The sequence below is a fragment of the Pezoporus flaviventris genome, unplaced genomic scaffold, assembly GCF_033815535.1.
Source record: "Pezoporus flaviventris isolate CSIRO_AGI_PZ_B2104156 unplaced genomic scaffold, CSIRO_AGI_Pfla_v1 ptg000041l, whole genome shotgun sequence".
Taxonomy (NCBI): Eukaryota; Metazoa; Chordata; class Aves; order Psittaciformes; family Psittacidae; genus Pezoporus; species Pezoporus flaviventris.
In genome coordinates this window covers 14,331,684-14,357,063 of record NW_026892589.1, presented here as the reverse complement: position 1 = coordinate 14,357,063, position 25,380 = coordinate 14,331,684, and the positions used below count along the sequence as shown (strand labels likewise).

The 25,380-nt window shown below is 57.7% G+C and overlaps 1 protein-coding gene across 1 annotated transcript in view; it reads right to left on the bottom strand.

The window, feature by feature from the left end:
• Positions 1–25,380, bottom strand: part of MYO18B (myosin XVIIIB) — a 59,609-nt gene that overhangs the window by 20,723 nt on the left and 13,506 nt on the right. Inside the window, exons 14-34 of the mRNA XM_061466517.1 lie at positions 23,768–23,938; positions 22,967–23,057; positions 21,031–21,223; positions 19,869–19,949; positions 19,289–19,436; positions 19,019–19,178; positions 17,749–17,932; positions 17,030–17,222; positions 16,405–16,514; positions 14,612–14,677; positions 12,891–13,163; positions 11,619–11,708; positions 10,836–10,955; positions 10,621–10,729; positions 9,959–10,083; positions 9,026–9,180; positions 8,390–8,513; positions 7,682–7,882; positions 7,464–7,574; positions 6,082–6,186; positions 2,949–3,095 (exon numbers count right to left, since the gene is read on the bottom strand). Coding sequence (XP_061322501.1) covers positions 2,949–3,095; positions 6,082–6,186; positions 7,464–7,574; positions 7,682–7,882; positions 8,390–8,513; positions 9,026–9,180; positions 9,959–10,083; positions 10,621–10,729; positions 10,836–10,955; positions 11,619–11,708; positions 12,891–13,163; positions 14,612–14,677; positions 16,405–16,514; positions 17,030–17,222; positions 17,749–17,932; positions 19,019–19,178; positions 19,289–19,436; positions 19,869–19,949; positions 21,031–21,223; positions 22,967–23,057; positions 23,768–23,938 — 2,957 coding nt within the window. The remainder of the gene's footprint in view (positions 1–2,948; positions 3,096–6,081; positions 6,187–7,463; positions 7,575–7,681; positions 7,883–8,389; positions 8,514–9,025; positions 9,181–9,958; positions 10,084–10,620; positions 10,730–10,835; positions 10,956–11,618; positions 11,709–12,890; positions 13,164–14,611; positions 14,678–16,404; positions 16,515–17,029; positions 17,223–17,748; positions 17,933–19,018; positions 19,179–19,288; positions 19,437–19,868; positions 19,950–21,030; positions 21,224–22,966; positions 23,058–23,767; positions 23,939–25,380) is intronic.

The window sequence follows — 25,380 nt, the reverse complement described above, 5'->3', positions numbered from 1 at the left end:
TTTTCACGTGGCATAAATCGCATTTGCGAATACACACGAAATCCCCCATTTAGAAATGCTAATTCTGCTCCCGGTTTTTATAGCTCAGCCGTTAAGACTTACAATGGTCTTAAATGGGCTGCGAAACATCTGGGAGATGCAGCATCATCCCCCAAGCGCACAGTGCCGGGACGGAGGCGGCTGTACCTGAACAGCCAGTTCCTTCTCTCTCGGTACCCTTTCTTTCTCTTCCTTACCATAAAGAAGCCTAAACCCCTCCGCTGGCTGCTCATTTCCCACACCCGGTCCCGGTTTCCTTGCAGAGGATGCAGAGCTCCCAAGGGAATGGGAGCCGCTGCACACCACGGCTCCCAGCAAACCAAAGGCTCCCAAGAAGGAGAGTTGGAGCCTTTTAGGCTATTTTCTCCGGGTTTACTTGTGGATTTTAACTCCCTCCCTTTAAAACCAGGGGGGATTATGAAGCACTACAACAGGAGCAATCCTCGGCTCATCTCCCTCGATTGCTTGGGGCGATTGAGACCTACTCGAAGTTGAGCGGGTAGTTTGCTTCCTCAGTGCCCAATCTGCAGGGGAAATGGAAGTCCCTTAAAGTCAATGGCTCTTTTTATACTCCTGGCACGGCACCTCTTCCCTCTCCATCCCCGGGCCTCAGCGATAGCCTTTCCTGCACTGCATCCCCTTCTCACTATCTTTAACCTCTTCGGTGAGAAAACCTCCACCTCCTGGGACCACCACCTCCATCCCTGAGCCCTCCGGTCACCCCTGCATGACCCAAGGAACAGATGGGAAGAAATAAACCCCAACATCTTCGTGTCTCCAGCTTTGAGCCTGCCAGAAGCTACTCACTGTGGGAAAGACAAAGCTCTGGCACGGCGGCATTTGGCACTTTGAATGCTACAGAAAGGCTGTGCCGTGCCCAGACTCAGCCTGTGCTGATGGTCGGGTCTATTCATACACCTGCAGAGCCACGTGCTGTGCTCCCCTTCCTCCCAGGCGCTGAGAAATAGCCCTTGGGTTTGCATAAGGCTCAGGCATGACCAAAATGAACCAAGTGATGGCTGCTGGGAGGTGTTAAAGGTGCCAAGCACACCGACTGCTGGTGTTGTGGCCAAGGGCTTTTCCACCTGCCCAGCGCCAGGCTCCTCCAGGATCAACCCCATCCACACCAACCATGGCATTTCCCTTGCCACGATCACACTGAAACTCCAGATCCAAGGGAAACACATCCCAGCAGCTCTCATTAAATCCCAGCCTCCATTGCACTTCGTGTAATGGAATTTTCCCACTTGGGAGGAATAAACTGAAATCCCCTCCCCTCCCAAAATGCATAATGTATGAACTTCAGAACAACAGGAGTTTGTGCTGCACCATCTGTTAAATACCTGCGTAAAATGGATGCTTCAGCCTTATTAAGAAACAATGCTACACTCGCAGCCATATGGATTTTGATTAACGGGAATGTAGCATTTCAGCAAAGCCCTCGCTCCTGGGGAGGTTTGTGGGCTGGTGCGAGGATGCATGGGCTTTTGAGAGAGTCGTCATGAATGCCATTAGGAATGGGCTCGATTTAAAGGACGCAATAAAGAATCCTGCGGCATTTTAACGCAGGCAGAGCCTCGGTGCCGGTGGTGCAGTAAAATGTCAGCATCCCCAACATTTGGGCTCTCTGCTCTCTTCCAAAACAGGAGGTAGCCGGGCAGAGGCTGGGAGGGAGCTGGCGTGGGCCATAAGGCACCATAGGAAGAGAAAGCACTGATGTCCCGCAGGAGCCTGCCTGGCTGCAGGGACCAGGATGCTCAGAGAACAAGGCAGTATTCCCACAACAAGGTGGGGCTGGATACCAAGGGTATGGCCATGCTCCAGCAATGCAATCACTGCCTGGTCCCTCAGATCAGCCTGTGGAAGGGTCCCTCAGCTCCAGCCCACTGCTGTGAGCTCCATCACTGAGCGTAGGGCACTGCCCCATGGGTGGGGAGGAGCAAAGCAGGGGCTGTGCATCACCTCCAGCCCCAAAGCAGGATTCAGGAAGTACTGAGGGGTTTGCTGCTAAGTGCAGCACTGCGCCATTAGCTCAATAATGTTCAAGAGAGAGCACAGCAGTGCCAGAAATGGCCATTCCCACTGCCCATGCCCAGCCCAGCCACGCCATCCCCTGCCCTGGCTGTCTGGGCCAGTAGCACAGGCATGGGCATAGATGTGAGCATGGGCATGGGCATGGACACTGCACCAGGCCGAGCTCACCTTCCCCTTCTCCCTCAGCACAGGTGGGAACAGCTGCTGCTCACAGATGTTATTTATGCAGAACTATTACCACAATTACATATGTGTGTTGTTGGAATTGCTCAGGCTTCCCCATTAGTTTGTTTCCAGGGGAAATGTACAGTACAGATTAATTACTGGGTGGGTTGGAAGGACTGGCACTGTTCACTCAGTCCCGGCATAATGGGATGCACATGCAGGGCCAGCCTGTGGAGGGACAGCCCCATGCCACTCCTGTCCCATGGGACCCTGAGCTCGCCCCAGGGCTGAGGCCATCCCTGGCGTGGGGGGCAAAGTGTGGCACAGGGCTGTGAACCTGGGCTGTCTGCACTTAAACTACAGCAAATCCACGGCAATCCCTGCTCCTGCTTTACAGCATCCCTATGGCAACGCCTCCCGAACGAGGCACCGCTCCTTATTACACAAACAGAAAACACTCAACAGAAGGTAATTAATAGGGATGCGGGGAAAAAGAAGGAGGCAAAAAGATACTTAACCACTGTTGGCTTCATGACAGAGAAGTGCTCCTCACAAGGAGGCCCTCACCAGTGCAAGAGGCACTTCTCACCACGGGCTGGCGCAGCGCGGGGTCCCCTCACCACCCTCAAACCCAGGAGGTGCGGGAATGCCTCTCGCAGGGTCCCACTGAGAGGTGATGCTCCAGGGCAGGGGATGCGGGCAGCACCCACCTGCCTGCGCAGCCGCTCCACGTCCTGGGCGCTGGCGCCGGGCTCTGCGGGCGCTGCCACCAGCAGCTGCACGTCAGCGAGCAGAGCCCGCGTCCGGCGCAGGTCCCGCCGCAGCCGCTTCTCCACATCGAAGTCCCGGTGGCCGATCTGGGGAGGGAGAAAGGGTTGTCCTGAGCGCTGCTGCCCCATCCCACCCCGCAGCCTCCGCTGGACCTGGCCAGCCATTGCCGAGGTGTCCCCACACAGTCTGAGAACAGGGAAACACGTTGGTAATGCTGAGGATGATGCGAGAAGGTAGCAAATATCCATGTGCAGATATTACCATTTTCCATCTATCAAACCATGGAACCCCAGCCTGGTTTGGGTTGAAGGGACCTCAAAGCCCATCCAGCTCCAACCCCTGCCACGGGCAGGGACCCCTTCCACTGGAGCAGCTTGCTCCAAGCCCCTGTGTCCAACCTGGCCTTGAGCACTGCCAGGGATGGGGCAGCCACAGCTTCTCTGGGCACCCTGTGCCAGCGCCTCAGCACCCTCACAGGGAAGAGCTTCTGCCTAAGATCTAATCTAAATCCCCCCACTTCCATCTTTAATTTGATTCTTTAAATCCTAGTTAATCTTTTCATTAATAGCATTTATTTTACTTAATTAAATTACCAATGTCATCATTAAAATGATTTAATAGTTGGTGAAAGGGAGAAAATAAACTTTGTAAACACTAAAACTAACAGATTCCACCAAAACACCACATTTTTCCCGACCAGAAAGCTGTTCTTCTGAAAGCATTTCCCCTAGCGTCCATCAGCAACGTGCCAGCCCTGTGACCACCCATGGGATCAATGAACAGCCTGGCCATGAGATCAGGGGGGACAGGCAGGCACTGTGGGTGCCCAGATCTGGAGCACCCTCTCCTCTTACCACCGAGCATGTCACCCCCATGATGCAAGCAGCAGGGCCAGAGAGGGGCAGTGTCCAGTGTCTGCACTGAGAACTGGCACGGGGAAGTCATGGTGTGAAAGCAAAAACAGCCAGAAAACCCTCTCTGCTCCTTCGGGGAAAACAGAGCCCAGGGCAAGGGAAAGCCAGCACAAGGGGGAAAGGGAAGAAAACACCAAATGCCAGCGAGGAGAGCTCCAATAGGAGTTATTTACACACCTCTACTGCAAAGCATCTGGAGCCCCCAGGCAGCTGCAGAGGGATGTATCTGATGCTGCTGCTCTTGCTGCAGCACCACTGCTGGGTGATCGGGATGCTCACCCCAGGCATGTGGTGTCCCCACGTTACTCTGACGCCTTTTAAAGAAGGGAAGTGGGAAGCACCCTGGAAAAAAACCCTTTCCACTCCCCACTGGAGCTGAGAGCAACCATGGTTACGAGGATGAGAGAACGAGAGACAGCAAATAAACAGGGACATGGTTTCAGTGCTGGATTTCAGGCCAATTGAGGTACAAGAGCTTCTCCATCGAGCCTGTTTGCCACATCTCTTGTTTCAAAGCTCTTCTCCCATTTTCTGTTCAGTGGCTAAAATTCATCGTGCGGCTCTGACCCCGTAACCCTGTTCTGGTGCTGGAGCCAGAGACCATCCCAGTTCCATCTCCTTAATTAGTTTGCTGAGTTTCTTTCCCCTGTTCTAATAAACTGCTCTGAAGCACAGCATCCTCTGCAAATCACACAGCGTTTACAGCAAGCCTACAGCGCAGCAGGCTGCTGCTATCCCTGCCATCCCTATGGATGGGCTCAGCATCATTTCCCTGTAGCTCAGGGTCTACCCTGATGGATTTTGTGTCATCAGTGGCAGCTGCCACCACCTCCCACCATTGCAGCCTGGTGCTTTTTAGGTTAAAAAGCTGGGATTTCATTCAATAACTGCTCACAAGCACTGTGGCAATTCCCTAGCTGCACCGTTCCGTCCCTTTCTCCCCTGCCACGTCCACTGCGCTCAGTGGGGCCAGTCCTGGTGAGGAGAAGGTGTCTTTCCTCGAGAGCCCTCTCCTCATCCATCTTAGTTCTCCTCCACTGAGCAGGAGGGACGTGCTGGACTGAGAGGCACTTGTAATCATACCCTGCTTTTATACAGCGAGATTTATACTGACAGCTCCCACAACATTTTATAAGCCAGGAGCAGGGCCGATGTTATGGATAAGCCTCATCGGACCATTTTGTGTCTATGTGAAATATGCCCAGCATTCCAACGCTCCCGGAGTCATCCCGTTGATGAACACATGCAAGTGCCAGGGTTGGTGAGCTGGTGAAACCCAGCTTGTGCCAGTGCCTGGAGGACACGGTGCCTGATGACCAGGTAACCGGCTCCTCCTCTGCTGTGTGCAGGGGGGTGCAGTGTGATGGGGGCATCAGCGCCAGGGAGCCCTGGGGTGCACCAGCACTCAGATGGACTCTGAGCACACTGCTCTGATGCCACCCTCAGCCCCAGCAGCCCCTTGACCCCAGGGAAGGGCCAGGCAGGACCTCACTTGGTCTCCAGAGCTCCTTCAGCAGGAGCTGTGCATGAGGCAGCCCCTGGGCCTGGCTGCTGGGTGATGCTAAGTGATGCCCAGCCCGATAAATGCTGCTCAATGAGGCAGCTTTCAGCCCCTCGCCTTCTAATTTAACAGGGAGCAGCTGTGTGTGTTTTTCCCATTACATGCACTTCAATCACTGCCACAGACACATTAGAGAGTGAAAAAGGATTTGTTCAACAAATGCGGCTGGGGCAGAATTCCTCTGCAAAGAGGGGAATGGGATGAACTGCCTTTCTGGGCAGCTGGAGCCGCTCCAGCCGTTTGGCTCGCATGAAAATACCAGCGAAAAGCAGATGACTCCCCCAGCTTAGAGAACCCTCAGCTCCCCTCCATGGGGCTGGCTGGGTCCTGCACGATGCCTGCAGCCCCAGAGCCCTCCCAGCACCCAGTGCGTGCTGCAGCACGTGCCACTGCTCGGATGGGCAGCGTTTGGAAGGGCATCGCTGCCGGCTGTGCGTGAAGAGCCAAGCTGCTGCCCATCCACACACTCACATTCACACCCCTTTTGTTATGGGGTTTGAGCCAGGGCATGGGTTTAGCAGCCAGGAGGTAGCAGCCAGGAGAGCAGAGTGAGCTTCACCCCACCAGCAGCCCCTGGGGTGGGCTCTGTGCTCTTACCTGCTCACACAAGGTGCTGATGAGCCCTTCCAGGTCCTGCTTCTCATGCAGCACCATCTGCTTCTCCTCGTGCTCCTGTTCCAGCTGCATCTCCAGCTGCCGGAGCTGTGCATGGGAGACAACCACAGCCCTGCTCAGAGCCCAGCATCCCCCGCCAAGGCACCGTGTGGCTCAGCCACAGCAGCCCCAGGATGGTGCACACTGAAACCTCCCATCGCTGCAGCCAGGGATGGGGACCAGGGATGGGCCACATCCCCTGGAGCATCTGCTGCCCTCAGGCAGTGCAACAGCCAGGGGAGCAAGGGGAAGCAGTCCAGAAACCTAAAGGATTTCTGGGGATGTGCTGGGCTATTTAAGCTAATCCACACTCAGAGGTCCCCGAGGGGTGCCCCTGCAGCTCTGGAGCAGTAGCACAGGGCCTTGAACCACCCAGAAGAGGAGTTGGCTCCAATCCCTGCCACTGCTCAGAAACAGGGCTCAGAAGGGGAGCGGGAGCAGGCTGCTAAGGATCAATTGCTCTCTGGTGTCCCTCTGCCATGTACTCATTTGGAAAATAATAGTCAGGCCATGCAGGGCGAGGGAGAGAAGGGATGAATGGCTCTGCTGGCTGAGAGAGCCGCAAGGCACAGCATCTCTAGCGATGCTGCCACTCTGCACAGGGCAATTGGACAGGCAGAGAGGTGCGGAAGGACAGGGAGGACCCGGGGGAGGATCCCTCAGCAATGCATCCCCACAACCAGCCCAGAGCTTCCAGCATCCAGCAGAAGGGGAGCACAGGGGGAAACGGTGTCTGCACCGTGGCAGCCCCCGTAGCACACAGGGCTTTATGGCTTTGGGCATGAGTCTGTGCTGACAGGAGCAGGAGGAGCAGAGGTTGCCTCATTTGCCTTTCCACTTGTCCTGCCTTCCTAAAATAGCACATGCAAAGCCCCACTGGCTGCTTCACTGAGCCTCGGCAATGTTAATTCACTATGGCCAGCCAGGTATGCCCCAGGCCTGATGCGAATTGGCTGCTACCACACACCCCACATCAAACACCCCGGGGGTTCTGCAGAAACTGGAGTTCCTGTTCACATGCCACCGACCTCATGGCCTTGTTGAAGTGGTATTTTCTGTTCATTAGCACCCGACACAAAGCCCTGTCTGGCTGGAGCTGTGCCTTCAGCATGATGCTGGTGCTACCAGGAGCAGCATCTCATGTGCTGCATCGCACATGGCTCTTGTGCACCATCCCTGCAGCCCCTCCAGCACATGGGGACCTACATCTGCCCCAGACCCTCATTCTGCACCCTGGGGCTGAGGCTGGGGCTCACGCTGGGGAAGCAGTGATGAGGAAGGACCCCTGTGCAGCCAGCATCATCCCCACCCCATCGCCGACCTACCCTCCTCTGGCAGGACTGCCGCACATCCTCCAGCTCCTCATCCTTGTCCTCCAGCTCCTTGTGGTGGATCTGCTTCATCCGCTCTATCTCCAGCTCCAGGCGCTGGTGTTGCTGTAGGACCCACAGGGGATTGCCCGGCGGTTGCAGACAGCCCCGGAGGGATGGGGATGCTGCAGGCTTAGCACGCGAGCAGCGGTGAGCATCCCCAGCCACGGTACCTGCTCCAGGTGATCAACAGCGGCCGTTTGCTGCTCCAGCTCCTTCCTCTGCTCAGCAGCGCTGGCCTCCATGTCCCAGAGCTGCTTCCGGAGTGCAGGCACTGCCCGGGCATCCATGGTGCTGGGGGTGCTGAGCTCCTCCACGCGGCCGGCCAGCACCGACACCTTCTGCGTCAGGCCGGACACCTCTGCCTCCTTCTGCTGCTCGGGGGGCAGAGCAGGGCGTCAGGGGCTTTGCGCTTGCACCCTGCTCCTGACACCCAGACCATTCCCAGCTGCATCCTCAGGACCATCCTCAGACCCTGCCTGCACCAGCAGCCCCATCCCCATCACAAGCCCTGGGGTGGCTGCAGCAGCGTTGCAGCCCCCGCAGCCCCAGCACACCACGTCCCTGTGGCCTCTTTCAGGTGAGGCTGTGGGTAGAGGCGTGGAGAAGAGCACAAGTGGCTTCGGTGGAAATGAGGGGCTGGTAATGCGCTCAGCATGGGTGGTTATCACTCATGTACAATGATAGCCTTTCTCCTGGCAGAGCATGATGGCATTTAAATACATTAGGCGCATCCTAGAACTGCACTGAAAGAAACTGGAATGAAGTTGCTGGGCTTGTGCCTGATTGCCTCAGCTATAATTACAGAGATAATGGCTCGGCTCTGAGAGCTCTTCCCAAAACTGGATATAATGCCACAAAGTGGGATATTCCCCTCTTACCTCCAAGCGCTGCTGGAGTTTGCCCATCTCCCAGCGGATGCTGCTGTTCTCCTGCGACACTTTCTCACGGAGGCTCTTCTCAAAGGCAGACTCCCCCAGGGCCTGGGCTAACTGCAGGTCGAACCTGGGTGGGGAAACACAGCTCACCTCAGCGCCTTTGTATCTCTGCGTCAGAGCAACCCCCAGCCCTCCGTCAGCATCTCAGCACAGGACAGCAGGGAACATGAGAAATGAAGGGTAAATTAAAAGGAACTATAATGCAGTTGGTGTTTTCCCGTGTTTTCTCTGCCTGCTTGGTATCCAATTTTGGGGCAGAAAACCCATTTCCTTTGAACAGCAGCACTAAAGCACCGGGGGTCATTTCTTACGCTCCTCTGTTGCACAACCGCGTTTGCCAGCGGTGCTCCCAGCACAAGCACATGCACACCAAGGACACACGGGGTACCCCAGCCCAAGGATGCCCCAAGCCCCAGCATCCCTCCCCAGAGCATCACACTGAGAGCGATTTCCATTATGGAAGGAGGTTACAGTCACCCAGCCACGCGATGCAAACCCCCCCTCATGCTCCGTGCACCCTCCACCAGCCAAAGCAGAAACAGCAGCAGCCCCCCCTTCCTCCCCCCCCCCCAGCCTTACCTTTTCTGTCTCTTCTCCAGCTCGTGGCTGCGGCTCTGCTGGCTCTCGGCGAGCACCCGCGCATCCTCCAGCTCGCAGGCCAGGCGCCGGCACCGCCGCCGCAGCTGCTGCGATGCCCTCTTGGCCGCCTCGCATGCTGCCTGCGCCGCGCCGAGCTGCGGGCACAGCGGGTGAGACCCCACAGCATGGAGCCAGGGATGGGTCACCGCAGACCCACCACGAACCAAGACCGCCCCCACACACCTGCAGCATCCCAGCCCTGCTCCTAAAAACCAGCGCTGGATCCCTCAAGGAATCAGATCGTGTTTGGGATATGGATACACACAGAGCTCTTGCTGGCCAGAGAATGGAGCCATTAAGGAATGACTTTAAATAAGCAAAATCTTGCATTAATGGAGCCTGTAATTCCAAACCAACTATTGGGAAGCAAATGGGCTGTTTTGCTTTACCCAAACTCCAACGACCGGCCTGCTTTTCTTATTACTTGTTAATGTACCATGAATAATACCAATTTATTTGGTTTATCCTCATGGGAAGTGACCTGGCTCCCAGGAACAGCTCAGGGAGGCACAGTGGCTCTTTCCCTCCTCATGGCAGAGCTCAGGAACTGCCATCTCTTTACCTTAGCAGCTCTATGCATGAGGGATGGTGTGAGCACGGTACCCAAAACACAGCTCAGCACCAAGACCACCACTGAGGCCCTCCCCACCCTGCGCTCATGCTCACGCTTAACCATGGTTGAATTTTGCCACGTTCTGGCGCAAAACTGGTTTTATAAGCTTGAAGGAATTTTGGGATATTTATTCTCAAACCAGTGGCCAGTGAAAGCATCAGCCCCAAGCGGCTGCGTTTCTGAGCCTCAGCCTGCCCAGGGAGCAGGGAGAGGAGCCCCAGCTCCAGCAGCATCCCTGCGCCATGGCCGGCAGCACTTGCCTTCTGCTCCAGCCCGGTCCTGGTGCCCCGCTCAGACTCGAGGCGCTGCTCCAGCTGCACCAGCCGCTTCCGCAGGAAGGAGATCTCCGTCTGCGCGCACTCGAAGCGCACTTGCCACTCGTCCTCTGCCAGCAGAGACACACAAGAGGGGCTGGGGGGTGCTCGGGCCCAACCAGCCATGCCAGGGCAGGATCGGTGAATACACAACAGCACCGTGGCTCCTGCATGGCACAGATGCCAGCACCAAGCTCGTAGGGGTGCAGCTCTGCTCCAGCTCACGCAGCACAGGTACCCCCACCTTCAGCAAAGCACGCGTGCTCATCCCACCCCATCCCACCCCACCGCATCGCACCCCACCCCATCCCACCCCATCCTCCTCATCACTCCACAACATGCTTCAACCACACTGCCAGGTAGTGCCAGTCAGTGCCGGCAGTGCCCTTAGTCAGAATCCCTGCCTGCATCCCAGCTCCATGCAACAGCCAGAGCTGTGCATGCTCCTGCCCTTGCCAGCTCCCTGCTGGGTAAGCATTGCAGAATGACAACACCACGCTGTGAAAGCAGCACTGCTTGAGGGGGCAAACCAAAAGGCTTTCGTGCCCTGCAGGGACAGGTCAGACTGGATGCCCAGAGCATGCATCACCCCGAAGGGACACCCCTACCTCCTCCAGAGCCACTTATCTTCATCTCACGCAACTGAACCAGCTGCTGGGCCTCCTCCAGCTGCTTTTCCACTGCCTCCAGTTTCTTCTGCACTTGGTCGTGTTTGCTCTGGGGGACGTGGGGAAGGAGGGAGCAGCTTTACCCGGCTCCGAGGCACTCAGGTCTGAAGGCAGCATCACCACCGGCATGGCCCAGCATGTCAGGGCTCTCCTACCTGCAGCTCCTGCAGCTCCCGGGCTCCCCGCAGCCTCTCTGCCCGCTCCCCATCCAGGACCTGGCAGGCGACATCGCCCTTGTACTGCTCGTCCGAGAGCTCCGTGTTCAGGTCGATGATCTGGGGGGGAACAGGGAGTCAGACTGGGTAGTGCTGTGCAGGCATCGACCCGAGGGTCCCGACTGCTCACACTGCCTGTGCTTAGGGGACATGGTAAGTGCACATCAGCACCAACCAGTGTCAGCAGAACCCCAGGCTCCCATTGACAGCACCCAGCAAAGAGCAACCGCTGCAGGAGCCTGTGGCTGCATCCCTGCAGGGGATGTGCAGGACACTTCTGCATGCCACCTCCTCGGTGTTAGCATTGATCCCATGGAGCCAAGTCACTTGTGGTGCCTGCACAGGTCAGCGAGCCTGCAGTCCTGAGAGCATCATGGGCTACATCAGTGTGTAATTTCCCGTTCTAATTGCAGCCTTTCAGCAGCAGAAGGGGTGACACTCGCATCGCCACACTCCAGCCTCATGCACTGCACCGGTGGCAGCACAGGGTGACATCTGCCCTTGCTGCAGGGGACATGAGGCTTTCCCTGGGGACACCCCTGGGAACAGCCCGCTCCCAAGGCATCTGGGCTGCTCTCTGGGTGCAAGCACTCACTGCTGAGGCAGGCAGGATCCCACCCAGCATGGACCCCGCAATGATGCTGGTCCTGAGTGCTGCAGTTGGGCAACGCAGGGCTGTTACAGATGTGTCTGGGGGCTCTACAGCAGTGTTTGGGGCTCTACCTTGCTCTCCAGCTTCTCTGCGTTCTGCCTGAGCTCGCTGCATTCCTGCTCGGATTTTTCCAGCTTCCTTCTCAGCGCTGCCAGCTCCTCCTAGGGAAGATTGCAAAACAGCACACATGGAGAGCTCCAGCATCCCCAGCTTACTGATGAAAACCTCGTTTCCTGTTCAGAAGAAGCAGGAGAGACACGGCTGCCTTATTAATACAATTCACCAGGCAGCTTTGAAGGCTGCTCACTGCAAAGTGCCGGGACTGCAGCTCCTGACAGGAATTCCGTCGGAGGGACCGCCGGCTCTGCTGCGCGCACTGGGCACGCTTCATGAGCAAGCAGCAGCCCTCAAAGGCCGGGATGAGCAGCCAAGCGCTGGCATCCTGCTCGAGGAGCATTCCCAGGGCCCTGGCCGGCCGTCACAGCGCGGGGGCAAAGGCACCTTGTTTGCTGTGATCCCTTTCCAGGCAGCCCGGCTGTAAGAGCAGTGAGAGCCGCGCGGTGCTGCCTCGTCCTGCTTTGAGTTCCTGCTCAGCCCTGAGCAGAAGCAGAACGTGCGGAGCTCTGATAAAGACAGAGGTTAACGGGTGCTGGGGCCTGATGGATCCCAGGCGGGTTTGGAGGGAGAAACAGAGCCTTGGGCAGCTTTTACTTCATCTGAACCAGCCTGAAAACACCTTGTTAAAACCTCACTGAGGCAAAAGGAGGAGCAGGACGCCAGGAAGACAAAGAATTGAGTGCAGGTCTGGGTGCAGAAGGGGCCTGTCCGGGGTCAGCAGATGCCCATTAACCACCCTCGTCTCCAGTGGCAGCACAGGGGAAAGCCAGCACAGCGCTGGGGACAGTACAGAGCAGTCCCTTGCCCCAGGGGTGTGCTCGGCTGCTCAGCATCCGTCATCCTACAGACTGACATGGGGCATCCATCTACAAACGGCTTGGCTCAGCAGACCCAGAACCTTGCAGGGGGCATAGGGAAGGCAGTGGGGCGGCCACAGCCCTAGAACAGGGCTTTGGCTATGGGGAGATGGTGCATTTGTTACTCTCCCCCTAAAGGAGAGTTATTTCTCTCTCCGCAGCAAAATGCATTACTCAGGGCAAAAAATGCAGTGCCAAGAACAGATGACAGCTTCTGATGGTCAGTAAAACATCTCTGCTCTGACGGGAGTGACTTCTGTCCAACCTGCCAGACAGAGCCCCTAAAGGATCCCATCCCATCCCATCCCATCCCATCCCACCCCATCCCATCCCACCCCATCCCATCCCATCCCTTCCTTCAATGCATACTTCTTTGGCCTGGAGCTGCTCCTCTGTGAGGTTAACGCTGAGCAGGGGCCGCACACGGCTCAGGAGCTGCCACCAGGGCCAGTGCCTGATGGCCTGGAACACCACCAGGTTCTTCTGGATGCAGCGGGTGGCCAGGCGCTGGATCTTCAGCCTCTTGAAGTTCTGGCGGCTGAGGAAGCCCTTGCACGCAGCCTGGAGCAGGATCATCTTCTGGGCTATCAGCTTGTCCCGCTGCTTCTCCAGTCGGGAGATGACTCCCGGCTTCAGGAAAACCTGATGGCAAGAAACGGACATTCAGGATGGGTCTGAAACCTGCCCGAGGCCAGTGGGATGTGTTTATAGCGAACACCTGCAGCCCCCCAGAGACCTGCAGGAGACTGAAGGTCCTTGGACAAGTGCATGAGACCCTGCACCAGCCTTAGAGCAGCTCCAGTGCCTAAAGGGGCTGCAGGAAAGCTGGAGAGGGGCTTGGGACAAGGGATGTAGGGACAGGCCAAGGGGAATGGCTTGAACCTGCCAGAGGGGAGACTGAGCTGAGCTCTGAGGCAGAAGCTCTTCCCTGGGAGGGTGCTGAGGCGCTGGCACAGGGTGCCCAGAGAAGCTGTGGCTGCCCCATCCCTGGCAGTGCTCAAGGCCAGGTTGGACACAGGGGCTTGGAGCAAGCTGCTCCAGTGGAAGGGGTCCCTGCCCGGGGCAGGGGTTGGAGCTGGATGGGCTTTAAGGTCCCTTCCACCCAAACCAGGCTGGGATTCTGTGATACAGATTTGCTGCCATTGAATTCAGCCCGTATCGATCTCTCAGTGTAAGATCCCTGTCATTGCCTGGTGAAGCTCTCGGCACATGGGACTGATCCGTCCCCACTACTGTGCCCCATTTACATAATACAGCTATAACAAACACTGAATTACACTTGTGAAGCCAGTGGCACGCTTAGAGCTGCATTTGAAAGATGCTAAATTGAATCAAAGAACAATCCCAAGGAAACTCCCTTTCCAGAGATAATGCTATGATTGCTCCAGCACATACCTGATTGCCTCATTAACGTCTGTATTAACTTCAGAAGACAGTAACTTTAGAAGCTAGTGCAAAATCAATGCTCAAAGCAACGGCAAAACTAACTCTCCATAACAAGATGTGACTGGAGCTGCTATTGCGCTATTGATTAAGTACAAGGGTTCCATAGAAGAGGTAATTGCAAACTGCACTGTGCAGGATAAAAGAAAGTTATTTTGTGCCACAGAACCGTGCCATGAATCCTTTCTCCATAGACTCCGGGAGCCGCGGGTAAGCACGCAAGCAAAACTCAGTTTGCTTTGAGATTATCACATTTAAGTCCAAACGCTGCTGCTGCGATGCCTCAGCTGCCCGGCTGTGCAGCGTTAACCCCAGCCCACCAAAACCACGGGTGCCCAATCCTCATTAACTCCCAGGAGATATCAAAGGCGAAGAGGAAGATCAGTGCCACGAGGGCTGGATTTCGATAACAAGGTACACACCTCACCACACTTCACAGTCACGTTTTGAATGCTCTCAAACGTGAATTAGGGCCCTTCTGCTTTGATGCTTGGTGAGGCTTGGTTTCCCAGCCCCCTGGGCACAGCAGAAGAAAGGGGTTCTCCCTGCCTTGGGAAGCTTTGGGCAGCTGGAAGTGCCCGGCATGGCACTGGCTCTGCCTGTACACACCGAGAGCAAGGGGGAAGCAGAGCCAGGAGCCATCGTACCTGGCTGCGCCCGATGGCAACGCTGCTCTTCTCCAGATCCAGCGCCTGGAAGAGCTCCTGTATGGCCTGTGGAGGAGGAGCACATCACTGAACTGCTCAGAAAACACTGACACCCTGAGAGGAGCCTGCTGAAATAGGGCACAGACCCCTGGTCCTTGTAGGCACCCAAGTAAGGGTGCACCCAGCCCCGAGTCCTGCTGTGAGAAGGGTAGAGAGCCCCCATCCATGGGTGGCTGTGGCTGGAGGCTACTGAGGGGAAGGTGAGAGCCCACCCAGCCAACAGCTCTGCCTGTGGAGCTGCAAGCAGGAGAGAAAGCACCAAGTTCCCCCTGGAGCCAAGCGGTGCAGAGCTGAGCCCCTGCGGGGAGGCAAGTGGGAAAAGAAGCCTGAACTCAATTACCCTGAGCTTTGGCCCAGCGCATGCATGCAGCAGCCAGGAACACCGCACATTTCCCCAGGGCAGCCAACGCTATCTGGACAAATTGATGATGTGGAAACCCCAGAGCTCCCGAAATTGAAACGAAACCCCTCCGCTAATGCTTCACTCAAACAACAGCCTCTGGAGGCCACACACATCTCCTCCATGAAGAATCATTGCACTGTGGCCCCTGGAGCACCTTGCTGCAGCAGAACTGCACCGCAGCCTGCAGCGCTGCATGCAGTGGGGCAAGATGGGGATGGAGCATGCGAGTGCATGGGGATATGGAGCAGCACCATGCATGAAACAGTGTGCCAGAGGTGAGGAAGTGCCTGCTACTGAGACACGGCTGGAACAGTGCAGGACCGCCCCATCCCATCCCATCCCATCCCATCCCATCCCATCCCCAACAGCAGGGCCAGCATGAGCACAGGGTCAGTCATTGCTGCACCACCACCCTCACTCCACACAAGCATCTCTCGTGCTGCAGTGGCCGAGTGAATGCACTCACTGGGAAGCAGCCTCCCGCTAACAGCGCATGGCAGTGAGCTCCAGGGAGGCCGGGATTTTCCAAATCCCCAGCTTACACAGTGCTGACAAGGCACCCTCTGCCTCCTTACCGCGTTTAATAACAACATTGACCTTTTCTGGCTGTCAAACTTGTCTTATTAAATCCCGAGGTCTTAACTGAATCCGCACACCCTGGCTGGCAGCTCGCACAACAGAGCACGTGCCCATGTTTAATTCATCTCCTCCCGCCTCTTCCCGGCTCTCAGTGCCTCTCACAGCCTGCTCCAGGGACACGGGGGGGGTCTCCCAAGTTTCTGCTATACATTTATTATGAAACAAATAAAACTGGCAAATCCCCATCTTCATTCCTGAGCTCCCCTCAGTTTCAGGCTTTGTGGGATGAGGTGAGGAGCCACCCTGGGCTGCTCCTTTACAAGGGCCTGAAGGCAGATGATGCCCCATCGCCAAGAACCTGCATTGCCCTGCTCTGATGAGTCCCTCAGAATGCTGCCTGGCTTGTCCCCAGCCAGCCAGTTTTTGAGGAGCCAGGGCAAGAGATGGGTGCTGCCATGCTGGGACCCCTGCATCCCAGCAACAACAGATGCCTGAGTAAGGCAGGGCCTGGGAAGCAGTTCCTGTCCCAGGGCAGGGAGATGCTGGCATCACCTCTTTGCAGAGAGGACAGCGGGGCTCATGCAGGGCACAGGCAATGCCAGCACAGCAGCTACCTGCAGGGAGCTGCAGGAGTTGCTCCTCCTTGCAAAGAAAGCCCTTACAGCACTGGGAAAGGCTGGAGGAGCTCCAGCACCGGTACAGCCCGGTGAGGGGCTCCCAGGCCACATTCCCCATGCCACCCAGCACGTACCTTGCTCTCATCCGGCACCTCGTAGGCAGAGGTGTGCTTCTTCATGACATCCGGAGCCAAGACCTGGAAGCGCCTTCGGAACTGGGTGAGGAGCAGGCGATCCGCATACCCTGGGGACACACAGACATCACTGGGGGCTGCACCAGCCTCGGGGCACGGGGCTCTCACCAAACACCGGGGAGGGAACTGGCAGTGGGGGGCTGAGGTGAGGGGTACCTCACCCCAGGGGCATGTCCTGTGCACACCAAGAGGCATTGAGGGTGATGGGGACCAGGGAGCTATAGTGAGGGCAGGGTAGCAGGAGCAGGGAAGCAGCAGAGGTGCACTTGAGGTGGCCAGACACCACCCTAGAACCTCCTGTCATGCAGTAGATGCCCCCGGGCTGCCTGCATGGGTCCCTCTGCCCCTGGCAGTGACTGTGACCGTGGTAGGCGCAGGTCTAGCTTGACGCATGGATGCTCCTGAGGGAACATGCAGGCAAGAGAAGGGCTGGGAACCCCTGCAGAAAGCAGCGAGAAAACCTCGAGGGCTTTCTGAAGTGGGGCTGGAGAGAGGCAGATGAGGAGCAAAGCCGGGTGTGGATGGGCAGCACGCACACCCCGAAGCGGCGGGGGGCCGGGCCTACCGATGCGGTGCAGGCGCAGGGCATCCAGGAGCTGGGTCCCCTCCAGCTGTGTCCGCAGGGTCGGCACATCCAGCTGCGGGGCTGCGTCGGGCGGCGCGGGGGGACGAGGCAGCGGCCCCTGGGGCCCTGCTCCCGGGAGCAGGCAGTGCACGAAGTGCAGCCGGGACCGGCGGAGGAGGCTCGTGAGCGCGTCCTGCCGGGCAAGCAGGGGTGAGCGGGGACGGAGCCGTGGTGGGGACCCCCCGCACCCCTCGCAGTCCTCCTCAGAACCCGCAGAGCTCAGTGCGTGTCAGGAACAACTTGGGTCCGCGATGCGAGCCCAGCACAGAGGTCACAGAGGCTGAGTGCGACCCTTCCTACTGAAACCCCACGTTCTCAGTTGATGAGCTACAGGGTTGAGGGTCGCTGGGTGAGGTTTGCCAGAGACACCCAGCCCCTCAAAGCAGGAGTCAGCAGAGACTGTGCTTCGCTCCTCGAGAGCGTTTAGGCACCTGATTACGGCTGAGGTCAGCAGGAGCTTGGCACGCACCCAGCACGGAGGCTGCCCCAGTTGCCAGAGTGCTTAAGAGGATCAAGCGGTGGGCAGCGAGGTGCGTGTGCGATCTGCTCCATGACCCCTTTGCCTGGGATGCTCCGGCGTGGCCACAGCAGCACCCCGGGCTCGGGGCGCTGCAGGACCCAGCCCCGCGGCGCTGGCCCCGGGCTCCCCGCGCACTCACCGCCTGCAGCTTGAGCTGGGCGCACACCGACCGCTTCCTCACGGCCGCGAAGCTGCTGGCGAAGCTCTTCCTGACGCAGGCGCTGCGGTGCAGGGCTGCCTGCGAGCGTCCCTCCAGCCCCGCCACGGCCCGGCAGCCCAGCGGCGCCCGCACCCGCGGCTCCAGCAGCTCCCGCACGGCCTCGCTGCGAGCAATGAGCAGCGGGGTCAGTGCTGGGGGTCCTCGGCTTCAAAGCCCCTTCCATGGGGATGCAGCCCCCAGCATCCCAACTTCAGCATCAGTGCAGCCGCAGGGCACCCAGCCACGGAGCAGAGCAGGGTGCCGGGACACCTCCCACCCCTCTGCTCCTCTCTGGTTTGGGCGCTGAGCTGCCCACCTCTGTTGAAACTTCCCTGAATGGAAGCCTGAACCAAAAGGAGCTGGGAATGTTTAAGCACAAGGTCAAAGTCCTGCCGTGTGCACAGACATTGGCAGCAGCTCCATTACATTTCAAGTCCAATTTAGTGTACAAAGGTCCTTGAGGAGGTGGGGGAAACCTGCCCCATTGCTGCACAGGGACCCGACCTTGGGCAGCGATGCTTCACAACTGAATGCCCACCCTATGGCACTGTGGAGCCGAGGACATCGTGGGGTTCACCTGGTGCCCCCCATTCCCCCACTGCCCAGGCCTGCAGGAGGAGACCCCCACCGAAAGGCCAATGTCACGGATGCACTGACTGGAAGAAGCCAGACAGCTCTGATGGGAAGCTGTTCACTGCGGTGCTCTTCACCAGCTCGCCCGCAGCATCTGCTGTGATCACAGTGTGTACATCCTGCTGTCAGTCAGCCCCAGGGCTTGATGGCTGCGAGTCAAATCACTTGACATCTGCTCCCCACATCTCAGCTAGGCTCTCAGGATTCCCACAAAGCTGGGCTGAAGCTGTGGGGGTTTATGGCTTCCTTGCACTGGTGTCAGCATGTGCCTGGGGCTGCCCGGCAGACAGGATCCCATCAGCTCCGTGCCCATCTAAAGCCAGATCGGCTCCATCACTGCACTGTGCATTGGACAGGAGGTGTGGGGACGGGCAGCACCGAGGCTGCAGGGCCCCTCCTGTCTGCTGAGATGCTCCACACAACCCTCTCCTTCCCCACCACGAGTGGCCTCCCAGAGCTCAGGCAGCTTTGCAGTCTCAACTCTCACTGGCATCATCCCCATCCCACTCCATTGCCATGGGATCCCAATCCCGCTCCCACAGGGATGACAGCACCACGGAACCTCGCTCGTACTTACACTGTGGACTGCTGCAGCACCTGCAGGGCGTTCTGTGCCGAGAGGTTGAACTTGGCTTTGCTGACCCAGCCCGTCAGGTCGTAGCGCACGGGGTCTGTGCCCAGCCTGTGGTTGATCTCAAAGTGCAGCCCCTGCTCGCACCTCCGCATGTGGCTGTCCCCTGCAGCAGCACCCCAGGACAAAAGCTGTTTAACCGGCTACAAGGGCTCTTCAGCTCCCACAGCTACACTGTGATGCCAAAGGACGGGGGCAGAGCTGGTCCCAGCTTACCCTCCTGGTCGGGTCCCTCTGCAGTGAAGTAGGAGCACAGGCGGTCGAAGGCGGCTCCATCCCCAGAACCAGGGGTCAGTGCCTCCTCATCCAGGATCCACAGCAGCCCCCTGCGGTCGGATCCCGGGCTGCCCGGCAGCGCCTGTGGCTGCAGAGGGATTGGGTTTGGGAATGGGGCAGCCGTGCCAGCCTGCTCCCCCCTCCGCTGCCAGCCTGCTCCCCACCACCGCTGCCCTGTGTCCCCGGCCCCAGAACAGTCAGAACAGGGTTGGGAAACCCTCCTGGCCCCATCCAGCTCCGGACACCTTCACCCTTGAGACCTCCGCAGCCACACAGCGTCCCAAAGGGACCAGTCATCCCGCTCTGCAGCCAGGCTGGGAGATGTGCCCAGGGTGCAGGCCTTGGACAGGATGGGTGCTTGTATTTTAGGGTGATGCTGCACCCTCCCCTGCAGCCCCACAGGCTGCTCTGTGCCAAACACACCACGAGGCCCTGCTCTGCCTCTGAATCCCTCCCTCCTCAGAGCAGGAGGATGCTCCAAGTGCGACCGGAGCAAGCAGCTCCCATGGGAACAGGTTACCTGTGAGGAGCTCAGGTCGATGATGGACAGCGTGTCCAGAGGAGAGCGCTCTGGAAGATCAAAAGACACCTCAACATTTTCCTGGAAAACATTATTTAAAAGCTGCTTTAGTCACAGTCTGGCATCGGGAAGCCAAGAGGAGATAGGTCTGCATGGAGGGGGAGGAAGGTGGCAAGGATGCTGCTCCCACTCAGCTCTGTGGGGTTACATTCCTCAACCAAGGCCTGCAGTGGGTGCCCCCACTGCAGGGTCTCCCACCACCCACACCCCATCCCGGCACCCCTACATGTGCCCTGGGGCACGGGGAGCCCCTGGGATGGGCAGGGTGAGCCCTTGCTCCTGTGTGAAGCAGGGATGCTCAGCAAGAGCCAGAGCTTCAGTGTCTCTGCATGATAACAGTGAGGTTCAGGTCTGCAGCCTCAGCATGCGAGTGGAGAGAGCAGCAGGGGGGCTGCGGTTTCTGCCTACCAGGACACATGCCAGCATCACCCCATGTGTGAGCCAGCTCGGGGAGGAAATGGGTCACTGGGGCTCGGGCTCACAGCGGCAGTCCCATGGCTCAAAGGGAATGTGCTTGCACCAGGGCAGGCAGCATCAAAGCGGAGCCTGCTGAGCCCCCTGCCATTTCAAGCTCAGCCAGTACCTGTATATCCACCACTAGCGAAGAGCACACAGATACTTACTTGGTGCAAGTGTTGTGTGAATATTAAGCCATGGGAATTCAACTCTTTTCCCAGGGCTAGAGGTATTAGAGTGACTCCTGCAAGCTTAATAAGCTCATCTCTCCTGGTAGGTTTTTCAGCAGCTTATTTCTGCAATAATTTATCATCTTCCTTCCTATCCTCTATTATTCATCACCTGAGGGAAAACTCAGCTGCACCAGAAGGGCACAAAGTGCCTGAGCTGGAGGAAGCATTTCCAGAGAGGTGACAAGACAGCCTGGCACCTCGGGAATGTCAGGAATACCCCAAGGATCCATGACTGGGGCAGTGAGGAGAGGAGAGACCCGGCTCAAGGCGCCTGCTCCAAGCAGACCCCTCATTTCTACACCCCCTCACTAAAGGCACTGAGTTATTTGGCCACGCCGTGGCAGAGCACGGGGACCCGCTGGGTCAGAGCCCCGTCCCGTGGGGGGGAAGCAGCCCCAGCCCCTGCTCCTCACCTCTCTGTACGTCTCCATCTCCGAAACGAAGGTTTTCTCATAGAAGAGGGCCTGCAGCCGCTCGTGCACGTAGTTGTGGCAGAGCTCCTCGAAGGTCGCCGCGCGCTCGCGGCGCTGATGCCGCGGGTTCTGGAAGCCGGGGGTGTCCACCACGGCGATGGAGGCCATGGAGAGGTGTGGGGAGGAGAAGGACCTGCGGAAAGAGGCATTCGCATCATAGGTTTTATCCACGGCCATGCCCCAGCTCTCCCTGTGGAGGTGACGCTGCCGCCTCCTCCTCCTGATGTGCAGCATCCCTGGGTGGGCACCGTCCCATGTAGCAGTGGCCAGCACTCCCCATCTCCCCTTCTTCCCATGTCTCCTGCCAGACAGCACCCACACTGTCCCTTTGCTTCTCCCTTCTCCCTCATCTTTCATCTATTCAAGCCGAGCATCTCCTCCCAGCCTGGATGGAAGCACAAGGCACGGACTTCTCCTGACCTGGCCTAATGAACCCTTAACAGTGGCGTGGGATGAGAGGGCAGCAGGGGAGTCCGACCCTGGGAAACCTCCAGGAGTGTTTTAATGCACGTTCTGAATCACCATCACATCGTGCTGCTCCATCCCCAGCAGCCCTGCAGCAGGGCGAGATTAAAGGATTTCTCCTCGGTGGCACTGGGCAGCGAGGATGCTTCCATGAAACACAGGGTGGAATGAAGAAACAGATGTATATTTATGAAGTGCTGCCTACAGATTTCCATTGCAGCATCCTCCTGCAGCTGGGGTTGAAACATTCAGGCTCACCATCACCGTCATCTCACCGAGGAACAGGGTTTTCATGGAACGTGCCTGGATTGTTATTGCAGTGGTTTAACAGGCTTTGGTGGGCTGAGATGGAAAATAAAGCTGGGCAAAGCAAAGCTACCTTTAAAGAGAAGAAGGGACCCGGGGCACATCCTGAGCTAATGCTGTTATTTAGGAGAACCAGCAGCATTTTGCTTCTCTGTCAGCCCTTTGAGTCCCATCAGCAATTTCCCTTTGGAGTGTGGTTGCTAGGAATTACAATAAAAATATTCTGCAGGTTAAATAACTGCAGGTTAAAACACACAGCAACAACACGGAGTATTTTGGGCACCAGCCTTTATGTGGATGCTGACTTCAACTAACTGAGCTGCACATAAGAACTGAGAAAATGGAACAGTTTGGAGGGCTGATCCTCGCCCGGGTGTTACCTTATTCCGTTTATCCCAGTAGCCAACTTTGGATTTGCAGCACCTGAGCACATATATCAGCCCCCAGAAGATGAACTTCCCATCCTGGCTCTCCAGATGGAAATAAGCCCCTGGGGCAGAGGAAGGTGCTGTCTGCTTGGCCACACCAGCACTAGGATGCAGCTGCAGCTCCCAGGGCACCTCGGCAGCTACTTGGGTACCAGAGCCTCGCCCTGACACCTCAGTCATCCCCTGTGATGGAGCGACTCCCAGGACACACCTGCAAGGCTCTCTGTGGGGTTTCTGGACTGGTTTGCTGCTCTGCCTGTACTGGTAACCTTGATTTCAGTCTGCAAAGTCACATCTATTATTAATAGGAAGCCGGGCTGCTCCTCTCAGCACTGTGTTGCCCTACTTGGTGTGTCTGCCCATGGCACAGCTTAGAAGCTGCAGCAGGAGAGGGGCCAGGTCTCTGTGCCAGGCTCCCCATGCTGGGGAGGACCAGGACACGTGCTGCCCTGTGCAACACCCGGCTGCAGACACTGATGCTCCGAAGGGCCCTTTTGTGCCCAGTGCTGGCTCTCAGCCCTCAGAAGGTCCGAGCACAGCGCATCTCCCATACGGACATCTCCAGATCACTTCCTTCCTGAGCAGGCAGCAGTTGCCAGCTCCGTGCCTCTCCCTGGAGACCCCCAGCGAAGGCTCTGACAAAGGAGCCATCACTCGCAGCACCGGCAGCTCAGTACCTGTTGATCAGCGAGACGATTGCACCAAAGAGCTCCTCATAGAGACCCGAAGCCATCCCCTCCACACACTCCACACCCGTCATCTTCGGCCCTGGCACAGGCAGAGGGGAGAGGAGACAAAGACACATCATCTGTTGGCAGCACACAGAGCCCGGCCGGTAGCAGCCCCAAGCACAGCATCACTCCCTCACACAGTCACTGCATGTCACCCACCTGCTTCCAGCTCCCCCCATGCCTCCTGCCTAACGTGCACCGAGGAGAGAAATCTATTGCCATGTTAAAGGCCAGTTCTTGCTTTCATCAGAATAACTGGCAGGGGGCTGGCTGTAACTCTGCTGCTGAGGATGAGTTGGGTGTGGAAAGGCTCCCCTTAAAGCTGGGCATATCCCACATGCTGGATCTGCCTCGGAATTAGATTCATGCATTAACTCGAGGTTTAGAGCAGCTCAGGAGCAGTTTGTCCAGCTGGGGATCGTTCAGGACATGGGTGCCCACAGCACAACACCAGCACAGCTTCATCTGTGGGCAGGGGGGAAATGAGCGCAGCGTGCTGCCCTCCTGGTTTGGGGTTTTCCCTGCCTTTCCCAGGAGGACCCAGCCGCATTACTTACGTGCCAGGGGGCACTATCGGAGCTCCCCTGGTTTTCGCAGTTAACAAAATAACACGAACGCACTGAGATGGACCCCGCTGCCTGCAAAGCGAGGGGCGCTTCCCCTCCCGCAGCCACCCTCCTCCTGCGCAGGGAGCGCCGCCGGTCCCCATCACCCGCAAGCCCAGGACAGCGGCTGCAGCGCCGGTACCTGCCGGGCTCTCCTGCGCCGGGGGCAGGCGGCGGCCCCGCGCCGTGACCTGCTCCAGGATGTGCTTGAGGTGGTGCTTGAAGGTGGCCGTGCTCAGCTCCTCCAGGTCGCAGCCCAGCGCCGCCGCCGCGCTGCTCGCGCACTCGAACTTCATGAACTGCTTCCTGCCCGCTGCGGGGGAACGGGGCAGGATGGGCTCAGCAGGGCCGGCTGCAGGCACCCCCCTGCTCCCGTGGGCAACCCCAGGTCAGGCCACGAGGGTGGGTGGAGGTGCGGGACCAGCGCGCCCCAGCTTCCCTCCGGCCCCCGAGGATGCTGGGTCAGCCCTTTCCTCACATCCTCTCATGCAGGGGTGCTGAGGCGCTGGCACAGCGAAGCTGTGGCTGCCCCATCCCTGGCAGTGTTCAAGGCCAGGTTGGACACAGGGGCTTGGAGCAAGCTGCTCCAGTGGAAGGGGTCCCTGCCCGTGGCAGGGGTTGGAGCTGGAGGAGCTTTGAGGTCCCTTCCAACCCGAACCAGGCTGGGGTTCTGTGATCCCTAACGGGGCGTTCCAGAGCAAGGACCCAGCAGCACTTGGATGCTTGACTGAGACCAGGGTCCAAACCAGCTACAAATCAACCCTTCCGGTTCGAAGGCATGGTTGGGAGGAATCTCCTCACTCCCCAGCTGCATCACATCACACTGAACCCAAAAGCTTTTCCCTCCCTAAAGCCCATCTACTTGCTCCTGCTGCCCTTTTTCCTTTGGGACAATTCCAGTACCTCTCAGCACTCAGTCCCAGTGGCCTGCCCGGCTCCGCTCCCATGTGCTGTACACGGGGCTGCCCTCCCTACAAGCACACTTACGCTAGCAACAGTTGTAAGGCTTTTCTCAGCTTCACAGGGTAATTACCATATTAAAGGCTGGCTGACTCCACAAAGGCTGACAGCTTTGTCCCTTGGGCAATCCTTTAGCACAAGAAGACCCTTTTTTTTTGGTCAGAATGGGGTTCAAGACTTTAAATATCTCCAATAGATGCTTTTGAGCTTATTTTGCCCACTGTAGTGCTCCCCAGGTGCTCCGAGCATCCCTCCTGCCCAGTGAGACAGGGCAGAGAAGGGGCAGCTCCAAGGAGATGTTTTGTGGCAACTCAGAGCAAGTCTGGACCCATGTGGGCACAACACGCCCAGGCTGCTGCTGCCAGCAAGGCATCAGCAACGTTGTGCTTTCCAAGAGCACCAATGGAGCAAACCAGCAGATGTGTTGATGGAAGCTGACGGGATTAGGAACCAATCCCTCAGACTCCGGGATCACCTTCCCCACCTCTGGTGATGTTTGCTGTGCCCGAGAGCAGCCTCACAAACGGAGCCTGCACGCAATATTTACATGCAGCAGCAGCAGCAGCGATTCCAGCTTCATGATTAAAGTCAACAGGGAAACAATCTGCAGGATAAACCCCTTCACAAATCCAGCAAGGAATGAGCAGAGGCGGAGCAGGCAAGACCCCAGGGCTTGTGGGTGGTGGTGGATGAGGATCCAGCCAGGGGATCACGTACAGGATGATCCCTTAGAACACAGCTGGTGGCTGGTGGCAGGGCTTTGGGATGGAGAGCAAGAAATGGCCACATCCTGGC